The following is a 24703-nucleotide window of genomic DNA, read 5'->3' on the forward strand; positions in this document are numbered from 1 at the left end:
GCAATATTTGTATGTTTAAAAAAAAATTAATGTTTGTTACCAAAAAACATTTTTCAATACATTGTACAATAATTGTACATTTGAATATCTACTTGTCATTATTCTGACTATGTTTCTGCTTTCAGAGCTAGTTATTACTTACATTATTACAAAAAACAGTAATAATTGAATGCAGTGACATTAATTTATGATAATAAAGACTGGACACATAGACCTACAGATACAACCGGCCCTTTGATGGGGACCAAACTGCTGATGCGGCCCCCGATGAATTTGAGTTTGACACCCCTGATCTACTATATGCATGCTATATGCCCTTATCCACAAATATTTATATTTCTTAGTTCATATGCATATAGAATGGAGGATTTCTTGTAACAGTTGAACCTTAGAAAAGAAAAGCAAAAAATTGATCTTCGAAGCACTTTCTTCCCATAACTCTCTAAGGAGTCTCATAGCAATAGTGATTGTGTTTAGACTTATATACAACTTCACAGTGCTTTGCAGGCCTCTAAGTGGTTTACAGAGTCAGCATATTGACACTATCTGGGTCCTCATTTTACCGACTTTGAATTGAACTGCTGGGAGTTAGCAGAATTAGCTTGTAATACTGCATTCTAACCACTGTACTACCAGGCTCATAAGAGATGACCTTCAACCTTTCAGACAACTACATTGTTAACTTGTGGTTCAAATTCTTAAAACTTAAGAGTGAGACCAACTGCCTTTATTATGGCTTCATTCAGTTACTTCTATTTTATGAATTGCATGTTGTAGTCTATTTTTGAGACCATTACATTATTTATAAAAATAATCTATATGGTATATCAGACATTTTACTACTTGAATGGGAACCTCCATGCCTATGGGCTAGATTAGGAAGCTAAAAACAATCCAGGAAGAAGGCAATGGCAAACCATTTCTATATTTTTGAGAAAAATGCAATATGGACATAGTCATATATCCACCAAGACTCAAATTCAAGGAACACTATTTTTTTAATAAATGGTGGTTTATTTGGCAGTTATTCCTTTTTATTCTATTAAGAACATATAACATAAGAAAAAACCTGTTAGACCAAACTATTAACCCATATAATCCATTCTTTGTCACAGAATGGGCAAATAAATACATTATGGCCAACAAAAATGTTCCACAGCAATATTAGAGATGATAACACCATAAGCAATTGTAATGATTAAAATGAACCTAAACTGAAATAAAAAAAGCATCCAAATAATATTAATATAAAAATAATTCCATTCTTTAATATATTATTAAATCTAACTCATATCAAACATATCAATGCATATTTTTACAGAATGAATTAAAAAACTCATTTCAAAAATCAGTAAAGAATACATTCCTTGAGTACCATATTTAGTAAAGAATACATTCCTTGAGTATCCTATTTAACTACAGGAGTGTAAATTTCCATGTTCCACTTATACTGTTCTTTGTAACAGCTGGTATTCAAAACATGCTGTCTGCAATTTCAGATAACAGTCATCGGGACTGGCAGCCAACAGTAGTCCAACACTGCCATAAATGTGCCAGTTTCCTTTTAAAACCATTGAAATTAGTGTCTCTTATCATATCATATTGCACCATATTCCAGATTTAACTCTGTTTAGTATAAAGATATTTAAAGGAGTTTATCTTTTTTTGAAAACTAGCTTTTGGTAAAATAGCAATGAAGATATTGCTTGGAAAAAATATTGAGGTGGTGTGATATGGCTCTATCTACAAGAAACAATCATGCAGACAATTATTTTTTTCTATGTCATTCTTTGACAAAGTTGGACTTTGGAGAGGCTTGATAGCAAAAATAAATGCTGTTGACCTTTGCTGTTGTAGAAGACAATTTAGCCAAGAAAACTGTCAAATAGATCATAGAATTAATCAATTCAGAATTCTCATCCAAGGCACAATTAACCAGGCTTAACTTATCATATTTTGGACAAATTAAAGAACCAGCTCTCTGAAGAAATATAGTGCTGGAAAAGATGCAAGGACAGTGGGGAAAAAGAGAACAATGTGAATAGTAGTGATGGTGCATTGTTGGAAGAGCTGGGGGATCAAGTTAGGAACAAATCCTTCTAGAGAAAATTTGTGTAGTTGCTAAAACTTGATATCAATTTGACGGCACATAATCAAATCCATCAAATTCTTTCAGTTCATATTTCTATGCTACAGTGTGAAATTTCTTCAATTTATTATTTTTTGATGTTAAAATCCCTGAAATGTTTAAGTGTTCATTAAAATAGCTCTCCTTTAAACTAGATTTTTAACAGAACCTTATATGGGGAGAACTGGTATGTTAGGAGTCTTACATTATGGGGTACAATTCCTAAAGATTTTTAGCACTGCAACTTAGAATTTCTGTTTAAAACTACCCTATGCAGAATTTCATATTAAGCAAGGTGAAAATTTCAGTGATTTTCTAATTCAAACTCACTACTTACTCTTTGAGTTCCTGGATTTTATTTCATCAGAAAGTTTGTATAAGGGCAGTGAAGCACATGGGACTTTTGTGTTTTCCAGAACATTAACAAAGTGCCTTGTATGTGTAGCTTGACATTTTGTTTCTGAACTATGTACTTTGCCCCTTGGCCAGAGTTGTTGATGGGAAATGACTCATGTGCTTAAGTTTTTAAATCTTCAATCATTCAACCTGAATGCATGCAGATCTCAAATGTTAAATTTCTGAGCCACTTGAGGAATACTGAATATAAGTAACCACAGCTGTATATTCAGCATGCTTCAGGTTTTTTTTTCATGTATAACTAAGAATAGCAGCCTTCCATCAAGTCTGTAATCTCTCCGATAAGTCTATATATGCATAAATCAAAGTTACAGGAGATGCAGGTAGCAAAAGAAAGAGATTTTAAAAAACATGGTTGAAGTCATTACTTTTTAATTTTTTAATGCATGCCATTGCATCAGAAATATTGTATTTATATTTTATATTTTCTTAGAAGCACTGTCAAAATGATCCATGTAAGCATTCATGTGATGTTTTTGAGTAAGGGGCTAGGGTTATACTAACCAAAGATGGTTGAGATAATAAATGTTTATTCTTGTGTAAACAAATAAAAGAGCCACACTCTTCTACCTTCCCTTCCCTACAAGATCTGAAGGGGAAAAGGAACAGAAAACATAATTTCTATAGAGATTTTGCCCAACTCAGGACAGGTGAAGAACATTTCCAAACAAAACCCCAAACTCAAAAACAAAACAAACAACCTCCACCCCCATCAAAAAAAGAAACCCCAACCTCCACCCAGGGACTTTGTCCTTTAAATGTATTTCAGTTTGCATTTTGATCTGAGTTTGGAAATGTTATCACCCACTTTGTCACAGACATAATTCACATCTTTCTTCAGGCACTGTAAACAAGAGAAATGGTTTAATGGCTCCCTAAAAGGCACTCTGCACTGATAGCTGAGATTAGACTGTTTAGTAATGGATTTTTGTGTGCTGGAGAAAGAAGGGGAGGGAGACTTTGGCAGGGGGGAAATGTAGTGGAAAAGAATCTTTGAAAGGCAGCAATGAGGCATCTGAACATTTGCTGGTTGAGTCTTATGCATGAGAAGGTAGATGAGTTTAAGGAATCTTCAATACTGTGACTTTTATCAGTCACTGCCCCTTTTGGATGTAGAATTTTGCTACATGTTAATTGAGGCCATCTAAATCCATGAATCATCTACAAGACAGAGTGAGATCTGAAATAAGACCATGGCTGGCCCTTGGAAGCCCTTGTGAAAAAAGCACGGGCCCCTTTAAACATGACCTTGTTGTAAGGCTCTCCATACCACACCATTTCCAAAATTCCTTGGTGGGGCTGAAAGTGAGTGAAACTTTTCGAAGACATCATGGTAAATGCTTTTGAGCTTGTTATTCAGATATATGAGAATCAGCCAAGGCATCCTTTCCAATATACATTTTGGAGAAAATCTTGTGTTTCTGCTGTTCCTGGTTGAAAGGAGAGTATTTAAAAATATAATTTCTTTTGTTGACAAGTTGTGCTTTGTATATAGGGTTATGAAGCCATAGTTACAGCTGGGGACATTTCGCTTTCAAATGACAGTGCATGTCTCTTCTATATTTGAATATGGGGATAATCATTTAGCTCCAAAGATTTGACACAATCTGATTTTTTTTAAGGGTGAGGGGTTGCTTTGCAATAGGATAATGTTATCTATTCACATTTCATCTATTTCACTTTTTCCCCTTTGCTCAGATTGTACTTTTTATCTCAAGGTTACATTTTTGCTCATCACACTTAAGCAGGTGTTTTAACTGAGAACACCAGAAACTGCTCAACTTTTTATTCTGAATCGTTATCATCAATATTTTCTTTGAGGCTTGGCCCATGAATCTCTAGATGTCTTATGATTCAGATTCATATGCTTTGGTTGTGGGGGTGCACTTAATGTTTCTTGAGAAGAAAGGAGTTTCACAGGCTGCGCGTCTACAATCTGAAGTGAGGTAGAGTCTGTGATAAGCAAATATCGGAGAGGCCAGATTTTTAGGAGTTTCAGTTTTGGGACTGTTGTTACTTTTTAGCTCAGCTTTTCTTAAAACAAACAAACAAACAAACAAACAACACAGCTATTGGTAAGAAACTTTAATTCTTGCCTTACTGTTCTTCTAAACATACTGTCCCAAAGTGCCAGTATGTTCTACACATTTTCCAGTCAAAGTGTTCCAGAACTGTATATTATGTGACCTGATATTTATTATATGTAAAACAAGTGCTTTTATAATCCATGTACAAATAGATCTCCAAAACCTTAAAAAGCTCTATTCACATGTTTTCACTTCTTTTTTTAAGTATAAGCTGAGCAAGAGAAATTAGAGATACAGAAAAACTTACTTGAGATTTGGGTCTTTTAACCCATTTTCCAATTTATTATGGTATTGTAAGATTTAGGAAGATCAGGAAATGGAACCAGAGGAAAAAATATAGCTGTTATTTGTGTTCTGTGAGCACTGAAATCTGTATGAACATGAGATTTTGCCAAGCCAAGTAATCTTTCAGATTGCTAAATCGGAAGTGATTATTTGAGTAGTTTGTACTATTTTTTCTATGGAGATCTGCTTGAAATCTAGAATTGTTCTTGACAAGGAATTTTAAGTATTTCATGAAAGTTTCTGCCTCTGTATTCCATGGATAATATATTAAATTGGCTATTTGTGTGTGTTGCTTATGTTTCTATGCTGATGATAGATGCTATCCCCACCTGTTTTAATAATGTTTCCAAAAGAAAACAATAGCTAACTTGTTTGCTTCAGCCACAAGAAGCACGAACCAAAAGTTAAACCAATCTTACCAGTTTTTGCACTGATCATTGAACATTTGGCCTCCCTCAAGCACCCGAGTCTCAGATCACTGATAGATGTTGACCAGATATAGAAAAAAGATCTATAGCAGGTTTAGCAGGTTTGAGTTTCACCCTGACATTAAAAAGTTAACTTTACTATCTCAGACGTTATATCTTGAGACTCTAACAAAAAGATGGCATGGACTTTTCATTAAAACTCCAGCATAGTAACCTAGCATTTTGAACCTTGCTATCCTTGTATCAGAAGCAAAAGAAAATATATCTTGTAGTAGAAGAACTGGCAGACATCATGTTCAGAAAAAGTTATTTAATTAGTGTTGATCATGACTCCCGTTGATGGTGATTTGATAAGAAATAATTTAGTACTTAATAGTCCATTACATGCACCAATTCTATCTGGGAAAGAAAAGCAAATTGTATAAAATGAATGTAATGCATTTGAAAAGCCTTGTTTCAGTGTGCTGATAAGCTGTTTTTAGTTGCTTTACTGCCTCTTCATATTGTGATGAGATACACTAGGACATATCACATAAGATGCTGTGGAAGCCTGTATGTTTCTTTCATTTTAAAGACAATTGTGAAAATAGCTCCTTAATTATAGATTAAGAAAGAAACCATAACCAACAAGTCGAGAATGGAAAAGGGCCTAAGATATAGATTCCGGATGTACTGGAAGACCAGCGTTTAAACATCAAAGGCACCTGAATATAAACCCCACTTTTTCAAAACAAAAATAATGTGCCAGATTAGAAAATTTTGATCAAAGTCAAGATATGCTATCAGTAGCATGAAATATAATTAATAGAACCTGGCTTAGTAATACATGGGATCTAGCAGAGATATCCCAAATACATGGGACATTGCAGAGATATTTTAGAAGAGATACAATTGAGGACTCTGGGACTAAAAATTCTTGACCTTTCATTGAGTTGCAGGAGAATCTGAAAACAGAAGGGTGGACCTGAAAATTTTCATGCTTATGTTTGTTTTTCAATTTTTAATGGAAATTGAAGTAGGTCTCTTGGAAGCAAACAAATGTTCATTTCTCCTTTTGATTTCTTGAATAATGCCCCCAAATTGTTGTTTGGAGGGGCGAGGGAACAATTTCTTGAGGTTTCACACTTCAAAAAAAAGATGCAACTTTAAGAGATCTTGAAGAAGCACTTTGCTACTTGTTTATATGGTCCATCAGAAAAGGCAATTGCAGACTGAAGTGTGCTTAGTAGGAATGACTATTTGAAGCCATCTGAAGAACCTTAAAACAGTACCTCCAAATTTCATGTTATTGCTTTTGTCATTATGAATAGGCTTTTCTATTACTTGATAATGAATGGGATACTATAAGGGAGACATCCTTAGGCTTCTGGGGATAATGTGACATTTCTGCTTGAATTTCCATGTTATTACTTTATTATTGTTAATTGGTTTATGTATTATGCTTTTTTGTTAGAGTCTGTTTTTTTCTGCCCAGGGTGACTTTAGTTGAGTTGTGCAGCTATATGAAAGTGATAGATAGATAGATAGATAGATAGATAGATAGATAGATAGATAGATAGATAGATAGATAGATAGATAGATGATAGATGGATGGATTGATAGATAGAGGTAGGGCTTTTTCCTATCTATCTATCTATCTATCTATCTATCTATCTATCTATCTATCTATCTATCTATCTATCTATCTATCTATCTATCAGAAATTCTTAAAAAAACAAGAAAAAGTAGACATTCAAGATATTATTTTGTTTTACAAATTCTTATTTATTCAGAGGACAGTTTATAACGTATCAGTTACATGTGTTGCATAATAGTTTATCTCCAAATGAAATAGAGGTTGAAACTGTGCAATCATTTCTGAAAGTCAGTCTTAACTTTGATATCATTAATTTAAATGGGGTATCTGTTCTCATGTTTCTAAGAAGGGTCATATTGAATTTGACCAAAGGCGTAGTTCAAGAGTTCAACCAAATTCAAATAGATAGTCTATAAGTGGGAGATGATGCTACAACAGTAATGTTTCTCATTCATAATTTTCAGCCATGGTGTTTGGGAAACATAATGCCTTCTTACCAACAAGTTATTAGCCTAACTGATTTGTCTGAAAGATTTCTAAATTGGCAACAGTTCCTCAATACCAAATTTTGTTCAAGCAACTTCAACTTGATTAATATGCCCTGTTGAACATTTGTGAAGTTTATTAACACTAAAGGTTTTCCCAGTTTGGAAAACTAAATTAGCAAGAGGCTGCAGAGCTGTTGATGGTATTTCATTATGATTTTTGAGTTAGGATTTCAATGAAGATGTATATAATTTATAACTAAAAATACTATTTTGAAGCATCTTATACTGAAAACTACAGTATTTTTGGCACGAGTTAATTAAAAGCAAATGCAAATGGTTAAGGTTTGTTTCACTGATGGTGACTCACACCCTCATCACCTCTTAATTATGCTGCTGTAATATACACAACTTGAGATTGCCTTTGAAGACCACCCAGATACCACAGTTGGTAGAAAATGCAGCTGCTGTCTGTTAATGGGGGTTGCTGCAGCAAAATAACTCCAGTCTTGTGGGCATTCTATTGACTGCTTATCAGTTTCTGTATGGAATTTAAAGTTTTTGTAAATATCTATTAAGCCTTGCATAGCTTGGCTTCCTGTCTTGGGACCATCTCCTCTATGAATCTGTTGTTTTCATATTTAATCTATGAGGGATCATCTGCTTTAGATTCTCACCTCAGTTGAGGCTAAGAGTATGAAGGCAATCTTTGTCTGTTGTAGCCTAACTGCTACGGAATGGTTTGCACCTGCCCCAAAGTACACTGGATCTTCCCTACTTTGTATTAATGCTGGAAGGTGTCAAACTAGAATTAATGGAGATGTGGCCAACCAATAGCTATCACATCCTTGTATGAAAACTTCATTTGTACATGTGTAGATCTGACTTTGTAGCGGGGAAAAACAGCTCTGGGAGAGAAAAATAACTGATGGTAGATTTCAGGAAGAAAGTTTGATAGTTTAATTTTTGATTATGTGCCATCAAATCCATGGTGACTACATAAATATTCTCCATTAAGATATGTTTCTAAGTTGGCCTTTCAGATCTTCCAACCATGCCATTGCCACTGTAACTGAGTTCATCTACCTTGCTGCTGGTCATCTCTTTTCTTTTCTTCACATTATTGAAGCTTTCTTTAGAAAGTTAGATCTTAATTTATCCAAAATAGGATAATCTGACCTTGGTCACTTGTTCCTCAAGTGAGATATCTGGGTTGATTTGGTTAATGTCCTATTGGTTTGTTTTCTTGACACTCTGTGATATTCTCTGCAATCTTGTCTAATACCAAATTTTAAAAAATGTCAGAAATCCTTCAAAAAAGGATATCTTTCTGTCCTTTTACCCCAAAGTCTTATTTTGGCTTCCATAGAATGTCACAGAGAACACCATGTTTTGCACAGTTCTTATCTTTGTAGGCATGGACACATCCTGCTATTTAAATATCTTTTCCAACACCTTGATGGCTGTTCTATCAAGTGCTAGTCTGTGGCATATATATTAACTTCTAGTTTCATTGTTGATGTTGATTATGTAATTAGCTTGCTCTTTTTTATAATTAATTTTAGTCCTGAAGCTCCTTGACTTTATCTAAATCATATTTCCTGTCAAAGTTGTAAATATTAAACGTTTGGCATCATATTTTATTCTTAAGCAAGGGTGGGAAGTCTGAGGACCTCCAAAGATTGTTGAACTGCAGTTTCCATTATTCTTAACTATTACCTACTTGAAAATAATTTCTAATCCTGTTTTTTTTTCATATTTACAGTGGCTTTTCATGGTCTCTCAGTGAAAATCAAGAAAGAACCCCACAGCCCATGTTCTGAACTCAGCTCAGCTTGCAGTCAAGAACAACCATTCAAATTCAGTTATGGAGAAAAGTGCCTGTACAATGTCAGGTAAAGTAACTTAATTTTGCATAAATACTTTCAGTAGAAACTTTAATATCATAGTGATACAGTAATGGAACAGTTTAAAAACATAGAATATGACGTACATATGGAAACATATGACTATTTTCCCCCTAACTACTTGTATAAGGATTATTCTTTATATTACTCATGTTGTCTTGTATTCTTGTATGGACTGCACTGCACCAGTAGAGGCTAAACCAATTTTGTTGTATACATGATGTATAATGACAATACAGGCTTTGAGCAAGAATAATGGAACAATTAAAATCTACTTTTTCTCGATCTTGGGAAGAGATTATCTGGTCTTGTAATGTAGCAAAGTTGTATTTGATCTACCAGCTCATAAGTGGAGAAATAAATTCTTGTCATGTATATTTTTCCTAAGAAAATAAGCTAAAGTGGGAAAACAGTAGGCTAAGTTGTTGCAAAAGGCAAACTGGGTTTTGTTTTTTCCTGATCCAAAAGTCCTTTTGAAAAAGCATCTTTGGGACAACCATGATCTTGGTTGACTGAGAATCTCAATAAAGAGTAGGCTAAATTATTTCCCTTAATATAGGAGTTTCTCTTTCATAAATTTTATGGTTTGAAATAGTATTGGCTGCATGAACACTTGGATTTTTTGTTTTGTTTATATTAAAAAAAAAATTAAAACAATTAAACCAGTGTTTCTCAGTCTTGGTTTCTTAACCTTGTAAAACTGTTTGGACTTCAACTCCCAGAATTCCTTACATAGCTTAGAAGAGAAATATAGTGATTCCTCTATAATTAGGGGTGCAATGTTTCTGCTTGCCACTCCTTGACTGCTTTTGCCAATAGATGCAGCCAACAAGCCTATGGCTTTTTATCATAACAGAAGACTAGTTTATTCTTCTCTATTATCATATCAAAATTTCTAGTTTGCATATTATGATGAACAAACCATCTGTATGTGAATCTATCCATTGACAATTGACACCAGGTGGGGATGATTGAACAGGGTGTACAGGAATGGTTGCACATTTCTGGAAAAGTCAGATTACAACTGCTCACTCTCCGCTGCATGAAAATAATTGTAACTAAATCTGGAACCTTCCATTGAGACTCATACATGATGAAAGTGGTATAGGTTCCTTGTCTTTATGTTGAGATTAAACTATAGTTCCTGATTCAGATGTTCAACATATCTATTTCAGTGTGAACAAAGGGATAAGAGAACTATATTGAATTTTTTTTTGAATAATAAATCAGAATAACATTGTTTGCAAGCTAATCCAGAGCCAGTGAACATTTTTATGTAAGTATTCAACCTCCACTTTAAGTGACATCTGATACCTATATATTATTACTATCTGCTTCATCAGGCTGCTATGCTATCATAATCGGTAGTTTGTCATAGCTTTGTAGTTACTGTCTATGCATGATCAAGCTCCTATTTATTTTCCATTGAAAATGATTAAGAGGATTCCTGCCTTTCTGGAAACAAGAACAGGGGCTTTGCTTGCACCTGTTACAGGAGCAGTGCCAAACAAAAAGGGAAATTAATCCTTTTTCAGGTAGTGGTCCTTTTCCCAGTTTCAAATGATAGTGAAACAAGTGAAATTATGAATCATCTGAGTGCAGTTAGTGTGGACAATGATCTGAAAGCTTGTTAAAGTTGTGTAATGATATAGGATTATAGGAGTTGAAATAAAAATATTTGCAAGCCAGTGTGGGTCATTATCACTTCCCTTAAGGAGATGCTGTTTTTCTTCTTTGAAACGGCTTTTTTCACACATTCTGCATTGTAGGTAGAACTGTGGCTCCATTCATTTTCATTGATATCTTATTTCATCTCTGTAATTTCCAGTGACAAAGAAAGTGTAAAAATGCAACAGAGCATAACAGCTGGTATACATGCTCTGTAATAGTATCAAAAGCAATCTGATGGTGATGGTCTCCAATAGTAGAAACCTGGGAAAATTAAGCCCATTGCCACAAAGAAATCAAAGTGGGCATGAGGAATGCTTCCTTTGGAAGAAAGATCCATAAGTGGTATCCAGATGCATTAGGATGGGTATAAAGTGTCTGCCTTTTTATTTATCCCACAGAGTGCTTTGCAGCTATGTATTTACTCTTGGGAGTTCAAATCGCTCTGCAACAAAGACTTTTTTGAAGAAAAGAATAGCATCATTACAATATGCATAACTTTATTTTTTAGTTTTACTGTATGCTTCTAACATTATAACGGTGCTTCAACTCTAAGATGGCAACAGACTCCTGAATGAGAATAGGTTATCTGCCCTCTCTCTGGATTTTCCAGAACCCCTTTCTCAGTGGTCAACAATATGGAAAAATGCTGAAAATTGTAGTTCAGCTGTATCTAGAAGATAACAGGTTCCTTCTCCTAGGTTCATATAAGGGAAATCTTTTTCTCCATTCCCCAAATTTCCTGGACTTCCTTCATCATTCAAGGATATGGAGTCTTATCAGATTTACTTATTTTATCCAATCAAATATGTTTCTTTTGAAATTCAGATTACATGCATACACTTATGCACACATCTATAGAAACATTGCAAATAAAACATAAGATGTCACCTTACTGGCATGTTTTTTGCATAAGGATAAAATAAATCTTACTTTGAAGGTAACTCTTGAGTGGTTGATGAAACTTAAAAATGAACCCAACTTCAAACAATGAAGCAACATACAATACAATCTCTGACTTCGAATTATTCATTTAGCATAACTTATATCTTCCGGTCATCTTAAGTCAATATTATAAAGTGATCCAGTGAAAGACTAGCTTACTGATAAGATAATATATTTGTTTCTAATTCTTATCAGGCTTTAGAATTACTCCTAGAACAGCTCAGTTCTATACCTGAAAAATTCCAATTTGCATCTTTGATGATTCTTCTCTCCCTAATACTGGCCATGTTAAAATTGGATGACCTAGAAATTTGATAAACATGAAAACTGACAAGATGCGATTTGAAATAAGACTTTTTTGGCATAGGGAATCACTTTTTACACTGTCCTGTGGTAAGTTATTTGAAATGCAAAAACTTGAATCTGTTGTGTAAAACTTTAATCATCTAGTAAAAGTTTTGCTTCTATGCTTTCTGGAATATTTCTTTTTTTTAAATTGTGATTTTAACCATTTTATTTATGTTCTATAGCTTTAAAAGTTCATTTTTGTAAAATCAGCTTGCATGATCCAAAATCTTTATAAAGCTGCAAAGCCGTCTTTGTAAAAATTGTGGTGCAAGCATTTTGTTCTACATATTCTTAAAAAGTAAGAAAAACAAACTCTCCAAACAAATAGCAGATGTATCTAACAAGCACAAAGAATAATCAGTGTGTATTTGTTATGCATATTATATCCAGTACTTCCTAACTGGGTTAGGAAATAATGCTGGATAGAGAATGATTTATGCTTTGATCATCTAGTAGAATCAAGATTAAGATTGTAATGTAGAATCAAGATTGTTCAAGATTAGCATTAGTTATTGGCCAGAGGAAGTTGATTAAATACTGTGCTTTATGCCATACTGTATTTGGTGTTGCCTAAGTGCATAATGTGAACTTAGTTTTTGCATTTGTAAGCCGTAATTCAGAACTTTCCAAGATATGTGAACTCGGCCATTATGGTGCAGCCATGTAATCATGGTTAAAACAATCTAGAGGCAAATGGGGAAATAAAATTCAACTTCAAATTATATATCTGGTCTGTTTGGATCAGCATTACCTAAAATTGGGCCTTCAGCTATATTTTGGGACTGTAACTCTCGGAATTCTCCACAAACCAATAAAGGGAATCAGATATAGATAAGATTGCATACAGTCTTGAGTGTGTTGTCAAGTCTAACTTGGATATGCTAGAAACTGAATTTGAGATCAGTATCCATTGATTATTTACAATCAGTCCATCAGTCTATCTGAAAAGCCCATTTATATTTCTCCTTGTTAACAAACAGTGCCTATGATCAGAAACCACAAGTGGGAATGAGGACTTCTAACCCACCAACTCCATCAAGCACTCCAGTTTCACCACTGCATCATGCATCTTCAAACTCGGTTCAGAGTTCTAAACCTGACCGGATTTTTGCAACTCACTTGCCTCCATCCCAGCCCATCCCAGACAATAACTTTCCTATGGATCACAGGTAACTGAATCAATTCTTCCTATGTTTGTTTTCCATTGCAAGTAAGTTTGTCTTGCCACTTCTTTATATTATGTTTATTATTGAATATGTCAGGATCATTCACCTTAGTTAATTTTATTTATAACCTTGAGAATGAATGAATTCACATACATGAAGAGACAAGAGCCACAATCAATACATGGAAAGGTAAAATATTCTGAGTATGTGTTGTCTATCAGCATATATAGTAAGCCTATATACATTTAAAAATGTTTCACAAAAAAAGGTTCTTTAGACTGCAGAAATTTGAGAGAGTATTTTTGTGCTAGCTCATTACAACAGCGTTTTAAAAAATTCTTTTTAAGCCTGAAAAAAAGTTGCTACTGTTTTAAGAAACCAAAAAACAGCACATTTTTCATGACCAGGCCAAAGCATGATAAAAGTTATGCTTTCTTTAATGAATAGCAGAGAAGCTTGAAGGATGCCTTCCAAGATATTTTCAGAACATGCTCAATTTTAATACATAAGACATATAGCATTTTTTAAATTTTGTGTTGACTGTGCTACAAAGTTAAAAACTCTAAACTATATATTTTGCAAGTAATCAATTGAGAAATCATTAGCACTAGACAATCTGAAGATTTTTAAGGATGGTATTTTAATGGCAACAATAGAATAGATGTTAACATCTCATAAAATTCTACTGTATTTGGATAAAGTAGACAATGTTCTATAAATCCCATACAGATAAATGCTATTTATTTGACTGGAAAAAAATAGCTATATAGGTGGGGATTTCTTATGAAGGTTACAAATCACTGTTTGTTCGTTGTTTTGAATTTAATTAAATCAATTGTACATAAATATTGCTGTTTTATTCTTATAATTTGCATAGTATCCATTGAAAGGGTGTGGGCTTTTTTGTTTTTTATTTAGTCCTTTGAGCATTTTGAAATGCACTAGCTTAGGAAAAGGAAGTTAAACAGCCAAAACAAACTATGTTCAAATAACTTTAGACTTAGCAAAACCACAAAAGCTAAAATACTAAACTGAAGCTTCAGCTACGTCCCTGAATCACCCTGCTTATTTCTTAAATTTGAATTTCCTAAGGCAAAGCATCCATAGATTAAACCAATATATTTTGCTTAAATTTAGTTATGGCTATATTTGAATTCTGATAATGATTGTTAAAGCAAGTCTAATTTATTCAATTGGTTATATTCTAACCTTAGCAGAATGTATTCCAGAATTTAGTTTTAATCTGATACCATATGTTTTTTCCCCACTCCCATAATAGTAATGTATCGGCTCACAACTGACATATCAGAGGTGGTATTCAGCAGGTTCTGACCAGTTCTGGAAAACTGGTAGTGGAAATTTTGAGTAGTTCAGAGAACCGGCAAATACCACCTCTGACTGGAGATTTTACAGTATCCTTCCCCTGCCCTGCCCACCAAACGATGCCCACAGAACTAGTAGTAAAAAAAAAAAAAAAAATTAAATCCCACTACTGTGACATACTATTTATGAAATTTCCCCAATATAAACAATGACACAGATAATTTGGTGATGGTGATGGTCTTTGAATTTGCATTTTCATTCTGAAGTTATATCACCATATAAATTCCAGGCTTTTAAGCCATAAATGTATTTCTTATTAGTTCCTTCTAATAGACTGTGATAATAAAAATTGCTTGTTCTCCTGCAATTTCATCTGCTAAAATGAAACAGACATGGAAGTTAATCCAATGAACTTCATGGGCTTTAACACGCATTTTATTTACATAGATATAATATGAAAGGCTGACTTTTTATTTTTGTGCTAGGCAGGTATGGCATAAATTCCTCATGTATGTTTCAGCAGGAGCTTATTGGTAAACCTAGTTCTTTTTTAATTGCATAGTGATTGTGACTCGCTGTACCAAAGAAATCTAGGTTCCAGACAGAACAAAGAACTCAAAAAGTTTACAAAATGTGATGAACCATGGCTCAGTATATTTGTAGCTTCAATAAATTATTAAATTGTTGTTATTGCCCAGAATCACATGTAAGATGGGTAGTGATAGAAGTCTTTTAAGCAAACAATCAATACTATTGTATTCTATTATTTGTGAAAAGCCCAATTACCTTACTGAGTACCAAAAGAAATCAAAGCTACTTGTATAAACACATGGCACTCTCCTTCCCTCTCCCTCCTTCCCTCCCTCTCCCTCTCTCTCTCTCTCTGCCTCCCTCCCTCCCTTTTTCCACACCCACCCACACACTCACTCTGTCCCATCTTGATTATTCATTCGGTACAATTGTCCAAAGTGTTCTTGAGTCCCAATTCCATGGTTGGTTGGCCGGGGAAGTATCTAATAGCTAAATTGAAATTATATGAATGCTGGGTGGCATAACAGGTAAGGCTTGACTTGTATTTAACAGCAAAAGGATGATAAATATTTTTGTGAATCTAGTTATTTTCTCCTTTTTATGCATTCCTTCTTAGTTTAGTTTGGGCAAACCATACTTCACTGATACATTAAATTTTCTATGGCACATTAAATGAAGTGTTTTGAATACTGAACATGCTATTTATATGTAAATTATCAGTCCAAATAAATAATAGTATTTAAATATCTGCTACCTGAATGACTGCAAAATCAGAGTTTTTGCTAAACACTATACAGTCTTTTGTTACTTTATTTTCTCCTTGTGTGATATGAAATATTGTTTTCTTGTTTCATTCATTTCTCTGTTACTTTTAGCTATTTTATTAATATCAAATGAGCAAAGAAGAGCATACTTAATTGGTGCTTAATAAAACTGTTTATTATGGCTGGGCCAACCATGAAATCCTTCTCTAGGAGCAGCTATTTTTATCTAATTCTTATAGAAAGATGATGCCTATACTCTTAGATTCTTGCTATATTCTGAAGAAAATTGTATCTGTGTTTCTTTCCCAGGAGAAAAATTAATGTCCAAAATTTACTATCATTTTTCCCATGCCATCTGTTGTAACAGTTTATCTTCCATCCTACCCTGACCACAATCCATTCTTTCCAGTATCTCTGTCTCCACCATCATTAGATTAATAATCATTTTATGTGTTATTATCCTAGATTTCGCCGTCAGCTCTCAGAACCTTGTAATTCCTTTCCTCCTTTGCCTACCATGCTGCGGGAAGGACGTCCAATGTACCAACGCCAGATGTCTGAGCCAAACATCCCTTTCCCACCTCAAGGGTTTAAACAGGAGTACCATGATCCAGTGTATGAACACAATGCCATGGTTGGCAATTCAGTCAATCAGAGTTTCCCTCCTCCTTTGATGATTAAACAAGAACCTCGAGATTTTGCATATGACTCAGGTAATCCCAAAAAAATTTTCAAATTTTTTCTTCATTTTTCTCTCAGTATGATATTATTTATTTGACAAGATTTGATTTAAAGATTTAAGTCTGAAAAACTTCACTAGAGTCAACCTTACTAGATAACTTAGTAAGGTTCATTCTGCTTTTACACATTAGATTGTTAATGAAATACAGGTTTTATCATACAAGATTTCCACCATTAAATAAAATAACATTGTTTTCAAATGATCTTGTCATCTGAAATGGATTTTTATCTATATAATGTCAAGATGCTACAGTCTGAACTGGAAACTTAGTGCAAATATTTCATTTCAGGGTCTTTCCCAGCATGAATTAAGAACCCCTGTTGCAAGCATTAGATATCACCATCCTTCCATTTTTAGAATCAATACTGATATTTTTATGTTAATTAACGATCCAGTAGAAGAACTCTGAATCAGTCAAAACACTGATGATTGAAATAAAGTTTTATCTCATAAAGAATTGCATATCAATACAATTATTTAATATGAATAAAACTAATTATTATTTATCTCAACTTGGGGTATCAGAAAAAACCGACGATGAATGTAGCACATGAGTTTGGTAAAATCCTTTCCAATTGATAAGCCAACCTTTTATTGACACAAGTTCATTTTTAATAATATTTTACAGTATAATGGAATACTTTTGACCCCTTGAAGTAAACACTCTGAATATATGTACTTTTAAATGAAATTAGTAAGAAGCTAAGCTAGGACAGTAATTTATATTTCTCTGGTTGTTGCCAGATGAGGTTGTAAGATATTTATCCCAATCTTCAGACATTGGAAGAGTTGTTATTTCTAGAATCCTGTTTTTTTACTGAAAAGATTATCATGTTGTTAGTCATTTAAGAATTGCTGAGTAAGTGGTAGTGGAGGTTCTATTGATTCCTGTTAATCATATCCTTTTGCATTTGGTAGGATTTTTATTCCTCCCAGAGAGAAAGAAATTGCAAAAATGTGTTCAGCTTTTTGAAAACATTTTGCTACCATTGATTCAAAGGAGAATCAATGGAGAAAGATACAGTTTTAGGAACTCCCATTTAATACCCTCAAATATGCTTACTTGGCCTATTTAGCTGATATGGTAACAAGGTTCTTGTTCTTATATTTTAGCAGGAAGGGTTACCATTTCTTGTATTTATAATCTGAACTGAAGCTGATTTATCTTGCCCCTTCCTTATCATTCTGAAAGATTTGGTAAAATAATATATGAACCTTTATTTCCTATGGTCATTTAGAAAGTATTAGTTTATATTTTTCTTAAGCATAATTGTTGACTCTTGGTTGTAATAGTATTGACTCTTTTGAACTAGTCTTACAAAGCATAAATTAAAGCAGTTCTTTTATCCTACTGCTCTCCTAGATAACAGTATATGAACATCAAAGTCTTATGCTACTTGTCTTTCCTACAAGGATATCAGACAAGTGAATTATCTGCCTTTAATTTTATCATTACAGCAGGATTGCTAATATATTGATCTACTAGCTACTGATCTCTTAACATATTTCTTATCTAGAACAGATAATCTCTTTCAAGACTTAGAACATGAGCCTTCATACTAAAATCTGGATTTCTACTGTTCTTTGCCCATGTCACACTGCAAAATTATCTGGAATAGCAGACTGAATTTTTGGTACATATTCCCAGTCAGTTATCTATCCTCTTTCTGACCCCTGACCTGATTCAGGGTAAATTGATGTTTCGTGGGGTAGCTAAAACTTTGGTTATGTTAACTTCCCATTCTGAATAATGAGCTGTGAAGGAAGTCATTGTGTTAGATGGATCTGTCTCATTGCCCATACATTTGTGGGAAGCAAGAATGCTTATCATCTTTATAAATTTGGTAAATGTAATATCAATTTAGTTTTGTTTCTTATTCCCATCCATTCTTTTAATTTTGGGAATTGGCCTCTGCTTCTGCAGGATAAAATATTAGTTTAAAATGATCTAGCAGGACAACCAGTAGTCATGAAGAATTGATTTGTGGTCTTAGAGTACTTTTTATAGTTCTAAATTCCTGCATTTAAGTTGGCACATCTGTACCAACATAAAATACAGTCAATGGTTTGATGGTGCTTTGTCTTGTTCTGCAGAAGTCACCCTTTCCCTTATCTTTGCTCTAAGAGTACTTTAAATAACCCTTTTGGAAGCATAATGCATTTTGCCATTGAATCATTGATTTTATTATGTTTATGGATGTTTAGGGATAAGTCACACTGAAAAGGAGCTTGCATAATATTACTTTACTATCTAGATAAAAAAATTAAATCTCTTTTGCAAGATCATTATAGTAAGATATTCCTTCTGGGAGGTTTTGAAAGAGCCTCAACACTGCTTATTGCTATTGAGCTCCATATTCTTACCCATTTTGGAAATTTGCTGAATGAAAACCATTATTATGGAATGATTATAACTCTATTAAAACATGACATTAATTATGACATCGGAAATGGCAGATCAATTAGTTGTAATTGCAGGTATGCAATTTCTATTGCAGAACATTGAGATAATGGAACATGGAAGAAATAGAAATGTCAGCACAGTAGAAGATGTTTTATTTTTTCCACCCATCCTAGGAGTCATGCTGTGGGGAGAATTCAGACTACGAAATGAAATAGTAGTTTCTATTAGAGTGCTTATTTTTATAGGCGCTTTCTAGGTGCACATAATTCTGTAATGGGAAGTATTCTAGGTCACAGAGTCATAGCATCGGAAAGCCATCTAGACTATTGAATTCAATTTGCTTGGCACAGAAAACCAATGTAAATTATCTCTAAATGGATGGCTATTGTTTAACCTCTGCAGAACACATTCATCAAAGGATCTACTTCATTGTCAAAATGGTCTCCCATTAGGAACCAAAATTTTGCTTTTTGACTATAACACCATTATTTGGGTGCCCTATCTTCTGTGGCAATAGAGAAAAGTTCCTGGCTTTTTTCTGTACGGCATTCCTTTAGGTACTTCAAAAGCATTAGCAGATTTTCTACTTTCTCATCTCTGTTTAAAATAATAGGTTTTCCTCACAAGGTTTAGGTTTGCTCCCCTTGATTATCCATACAGTCATTTGCTATGCCATTTGCAGTTTCTCTGAATCTTTGTTAAAGTATGGTGATCTGAAATGGATGCAATATTCCAGGTGAGACAATGGAACAATGGAACTATTATTTCTTTTGATATGGTAACTATATTTCTGGTGATTCGTCCAAAAAATTGCATTTACCCTTTTAAGAAATCAGTCTCCTTTTTTAGAAATAGTCTCCCACGAGACACTAGATTAGCCCCAACATTATATTCTTCTAGAAGCAGATTAGATGGAACACATTTGGATGACTTTTAAAATTTAATTTATTGAGAGAACCCCTTATATTATGTATTTATGAAGTTTATATAGCCGCTAAGCAAATAATTTGGTATTCATAACAGAGAACAATAAAAACAACATAAGTACAAGCACAATAAATACAAAATATAAAAATTAAGGCAACTTAACTATATTCATTCACAAACTTCCCTCTGTCAGGTTCTACTAATAACCTAATGCCTGTGAGAAAAGCAATCCCACAATCTGCTAAAGTGTTTTTTAAAAACTCCCAGTAAATTTAATCTGACAACAGCTGTTTTGACAAAACCATTATGATTTCTAATAAGTGCTGTTTTACTTTTATGGTCAATCACTATGATGCAAATAAATTTCCTTGGCATCAATGACAGATTGATTAGTTTTTAGTTTTCTGGCTCTTGTATTTTCTTTTACTTAAGATATGACAACAGTTGCCCTGTGTCAGTTAACTGGTGCTTCACCTATTCTTCCAAAGCGATATGTGATGGATTCATGTTTGGCCACATTCTAAATATCATCCTTGTCTGTAGTGCAATATTTGGTCTGAATTAATTTAAGTTTGGAGTATATCATCATATTGTTTTTTGAAATGAGTAGGCCAAAATTTGAGTTGAATATATATTTTATATTAGGTATTTTTTATTCATTTTTGCCATAAGTAGATGGTACTGTTCCTTTTTTAAAAATCTTGCTTAGGAAAGCCTTCTTCATTATTTTTAACATCTTTTGTTAACTCCAGCTTGCTCTGAGCTCTCATTTACTTTATCTCACAGATGATTTGATCTCTTTGTTATTTGATCTGCCCCTCCTTTACTTGATTGTTTTAATGTGCTTTTGGATGTTCGCAGATTTGCTAAACTTTTTGTGTAACCACATTTCCTTCTTGAGGAATATTTGAAATGGTTCCTTTTTCTCTCCCACCCAACCCATTTTTAGGAACTCGTACTAATTTTGAGCCTTTTTTCAGTTAACTTCTCTAATAGAAACCGAATAAAAATTGTTTTTACATTATTAAAATTTGGGGCTAGCCCAAGGTAAACTTTAATCTCATTTATTCTTCATTTTCTTAAAAACTAATTTCAGAATTAAATGATAGTTCTTCCCTAATTCCCATAAAATTTATGTTCTTTTTATTGTTTGTACTTTAGTAGTTTACATATTCTTTAGCTGAAAATAACTCATTTAAAACAGTAGTTTTTAAATGAACAAGTTCTTCATAAGTAGAAGTAATTTTTAATTTTTATTATGATCACAGACTAACATTAGAAATAAGAAGCATTAAAAATTGAAAGAAACAAGATAATATCTAAAAATTGTTGGTGGGTTATCAATGAGCAGTCTTCCTAATTTTGTAGACAATATAACAAAACTTACTTCATTCAAAGAAACTACATCCAACTGATCGGATAACAATTGTATATAAAAAGATTGGGGTTTCCCTTATAGTAGATGGTGGTTATAGTTGGTTAATCTGACCTTTTCTACCTGGAGAGCTTTGTCAAACTCACACTGCCATACCAAAATTCTTTTTTTTTTTTTAAAGCCTTGGGGCTAGGAGACCATTATCTGAAAAATCTTACTGGCATAAGTCACATTGGTCCTAGAAGAGGGTGGCTTAAAAAGATAAAATACGGTTACAGAATCTGTTCTCCATCTTTTCAATACTTTTCCTGTCTATTTAATTATAGATTATGATTTGGCAATTTGTCGAGTTCACATCAAAGAGGAGCGTAGAATTTCAAATTGTCCATTCTTGTACAATAGTAATAGTTCCCTTGCATAAAAGTGGTGTTATACGTTTGGTCCTAGCACCTCATGAGTTACTCTTTCTTGAAAGGAGGTCACATTATTGGGAAGAGATTTTCAAAAATCTAGGCATATTTTTTATTTTCAACAAAGGAAAAGAAAACCCTCAGAAGTTGGAAACAGATCTATAAATATTTTTGAATGAAGGAAAAACAAAAATGGGTATAGTGTATTCTGTACTTTCTGTATTTGATTAAATCAGTATAAAATACTTTGAAACAAGTTCCAGAGAAGAATTGTTTCTAGGATTCTATAAAGTTTTGTCTCAGGTTTCAAACTGGAAGACCATTTGATCCTATAATACCTAAAAGGAAGTAATATAGGGGAATATATGGAGTTCCTAGGACTTCCATAGCTTTCTGTGTTTTTTCTTACATTACGAAGGTTGATTTAGATCAGCCCAATGTATAAGAGACAAATAATTTAAAGCAGGGGTCCCTAACCCCCAGTCTGGACTGGCACTAGGCCATGGCATCCAAGAAACCGAGCTGCACAAACAAGCGAAGCCCCATCCCTAGGATGCAGGTAGTATACAAAACCATGCCCCCTCTGGTCTGCAGAAAAACCTTCACAGAACTGGTTCCTAGTGCCCAAAAGTTTAGGAGGCACTAATTTAAAAGACAAGTCAGAATGAGTACTATATCATAAGAATGTATTATTTTCCTGCCTTTGAAAGAATATTTTCTAGCTATATCATTCTGATCTTTACCATATATTTCAGTATGTAAAAACTGAAATGAGTGTTGTCAAAACTATTTTTATATAATTATAATCTCATACATCACATCACAGTAGCAATAGCTTCAAAAGATTGTCTTGTTCTTGATTTTATTTTTTCTCTCTCCTCCCCCAAAGGAATAGATAAAATATCCTCTGAATCTACAGTTACAGTAAGTGGCATTGGCTAATGATTTGATTTGAGAATTGAGAATACAGTCTGGATTTACTCTTTGTGCATTAATGCAGGTCAAATGGACATCAGCTGAATTTTCAATCAGTAATGGAAGGCTGAAGCTTGTCTTAAACCAATCGCATCAGCCTTACCCAAGTCTGACTGATCCCTAGAGACTATATCCAGTAAGCAAAGCTTTTATATGAATGGAGCCTGGAGTTTCATTCATAAAATGGATGCTGAAGGGGGAAAGGGGCGGGGGAGAGCAATGGGAGAAATACACTGGAATGTCCATTTATACAAAGCTGAAGGGTATAGTGTTCCATCAGCTGCTACTCCTGCCCATTGACTTGAAACAATGATTAATGTGTGTTGGCCTCCTCAGTGTGTAACTTGACACCATTTATGTGGCCTTGGCATGTTTCTAATGTATAGTGAATGAAAAGGCTACATGAGCCAATCAGAAACATAAACAGGAACTGGTGGGTCTGAATTCCATTCAAATATGTCACTATAGTCCAGCAGTGTTTGCAGAACTTAAAATTTTTATAGACAGAGAACAGGGTGGAGGAAGAGGCTAAAGCACAGATGTTGGTGTGTATTTCTAGCCAAAGATCACAAAAGAGAGTGAAAAATGGTATGTGTGTGCACTCAATTTTGTGCACTTCTTTATAAAAAGCAAGCTAGTCTACACATCACTTAAAACTAATGCCATATGACTGAAATAAATACATAAAAATAGGCATTCAGTAGATTGCAGATTTTTTTTGCATTACAAACATACATGTCTTTTTGATTCTGCAACCCTCTGTAACAAGTAACCATTTGTTAAAGGAGGCTGTTGTTGCCTAATACGTTTTCTGAAAACCGGATGTCATGACAGTGCCAGAATAAACCAGCAGTTTGCTATAGAAAGCAATCTGGTGTATTTCAGGGAGGAAAACTATAGCTTTTATTTGTGTGTGTTTTGGTTTCTTTTGGAATGGCTGTGGACAAATTAGATTAGAATTTAAAGGTTTTTGCCAGATGAGAGGTTGGGCTTAAGTTTTTTCCCTCCTAAGATGCCTGGATTTTGTATTTTGTATCTGCCATAATTTGATGTTTCTGTTATGCTTAATTTTAATTTTTAATGTTATTTTACAAAGATCATTTATTTTTGTTTTGTTTTGTTTTGCATCCTGCTTTAATATGGCCCTGTTCTCCCTGTTCAAATATAGGAAAAGGAACTTACAAATACTTTACATAGATAAATATTTTTAAAGGGGAAGGACTGAACAATAATTACTTTTAAATTTGCTCCATGAATGGAATAGGGAGATTACTTGACAGAAATTTTGTCTGGAACACCCCTGTAAGAGTCAATGACGGTTGTCTAAGGAGCAAATTCATGTTGCCAATTATTAGTTATATACAAATTTAATTGTAAATATAGGTTGTTTTGTGGAGGAGTTGCTATTAGTTTAAAATGTAATCTTATTTTTCTCCATTGCTTTTTTCTTAAATCTTAGGGGTTTTTTGCCCAAGTTCCTAAAGCATGCCTCATATCCTTAGATCTCTGAACCTCAGTATTGCTTATTCTGATTTGAATTTTCCAATCCATTCTGCAATTATTGATGTTATTCTGAAATATAGTAGATTTTTCTATAGAATTAAGATTTACTATTCATATATAAAGCAATGTTGTTTTACACTGTAAAACAATAGAGGAGACAACAGGATGCCTGCAACAGCTGTCAAACTACTTTTCCAGGAAACAGATTTAACAAGAGTCAATTAACTTTATAGATTATAAATACATCATATGGATATTCCTTCTTTAAAAAAATCCTTCTATCAAGATAGCCAATGATCTAAAACATAT

General features: G+C 33.7%; 1 protein-coding gene and 1 long non-coding RNA gene across 4 annotated transcripts in view; one reads left to right on the plus strand and one right to left on the minus strand.

The window, feature by feature from the left end:
• The window catches only part of LOC148128827 (uncharacterized), a 156631-nt gene that overhangs the window by 91540 nt on the left and 40388 nt on the right, over positions 1 to 24703 (minus strand). The window lies entirely within an intron of this gene.
• The window catches only part of ETV1 (ETS variant transcription factor 1), a 138875-nt gene that overhangs the window by 45495 nt on the left and 68677 nt on the right, over positions 1 to 24703 (plus strand). For all 3 annotated transcript variants that reach the window (XR_015745904.1, XM_087946838.1, XM_087946839.1), the window contains 3 exons: positions 9172 to 9301; positions 13255 to 13443; positions 16524 to 16771. Coding sequence is in view for 2 of the 3 variants with exons in the window: in XM_087946838.1 (XP_087802964.1) it covers positions 9172 to 9301; positions 13255 to 13443; positions 16524 to 16771 (567 nt within the window). In the remaining variant the exon portion in view is untranslated. The remainder of the gene's footprint in view (positions 1 to 9171; positions 9302 to 13254; positions 13444 to 16523; positions 16772 to 24703) is intronic.

Source organism: Notechis scutatus, chromosome Z (assembly GCF_049901735.1).
Source record: "Notechis scutatus isolate UNSWTSFEM ecotype Mainland chromosome Z, rNotScu1.2, whole genome shotgun sequence".
Lineage (NCBI taxonomy): Eukaryota > Metazoa > Chordata > Lepidosauria > Squamata > Elapidae > Notechis > Notechis scutatus.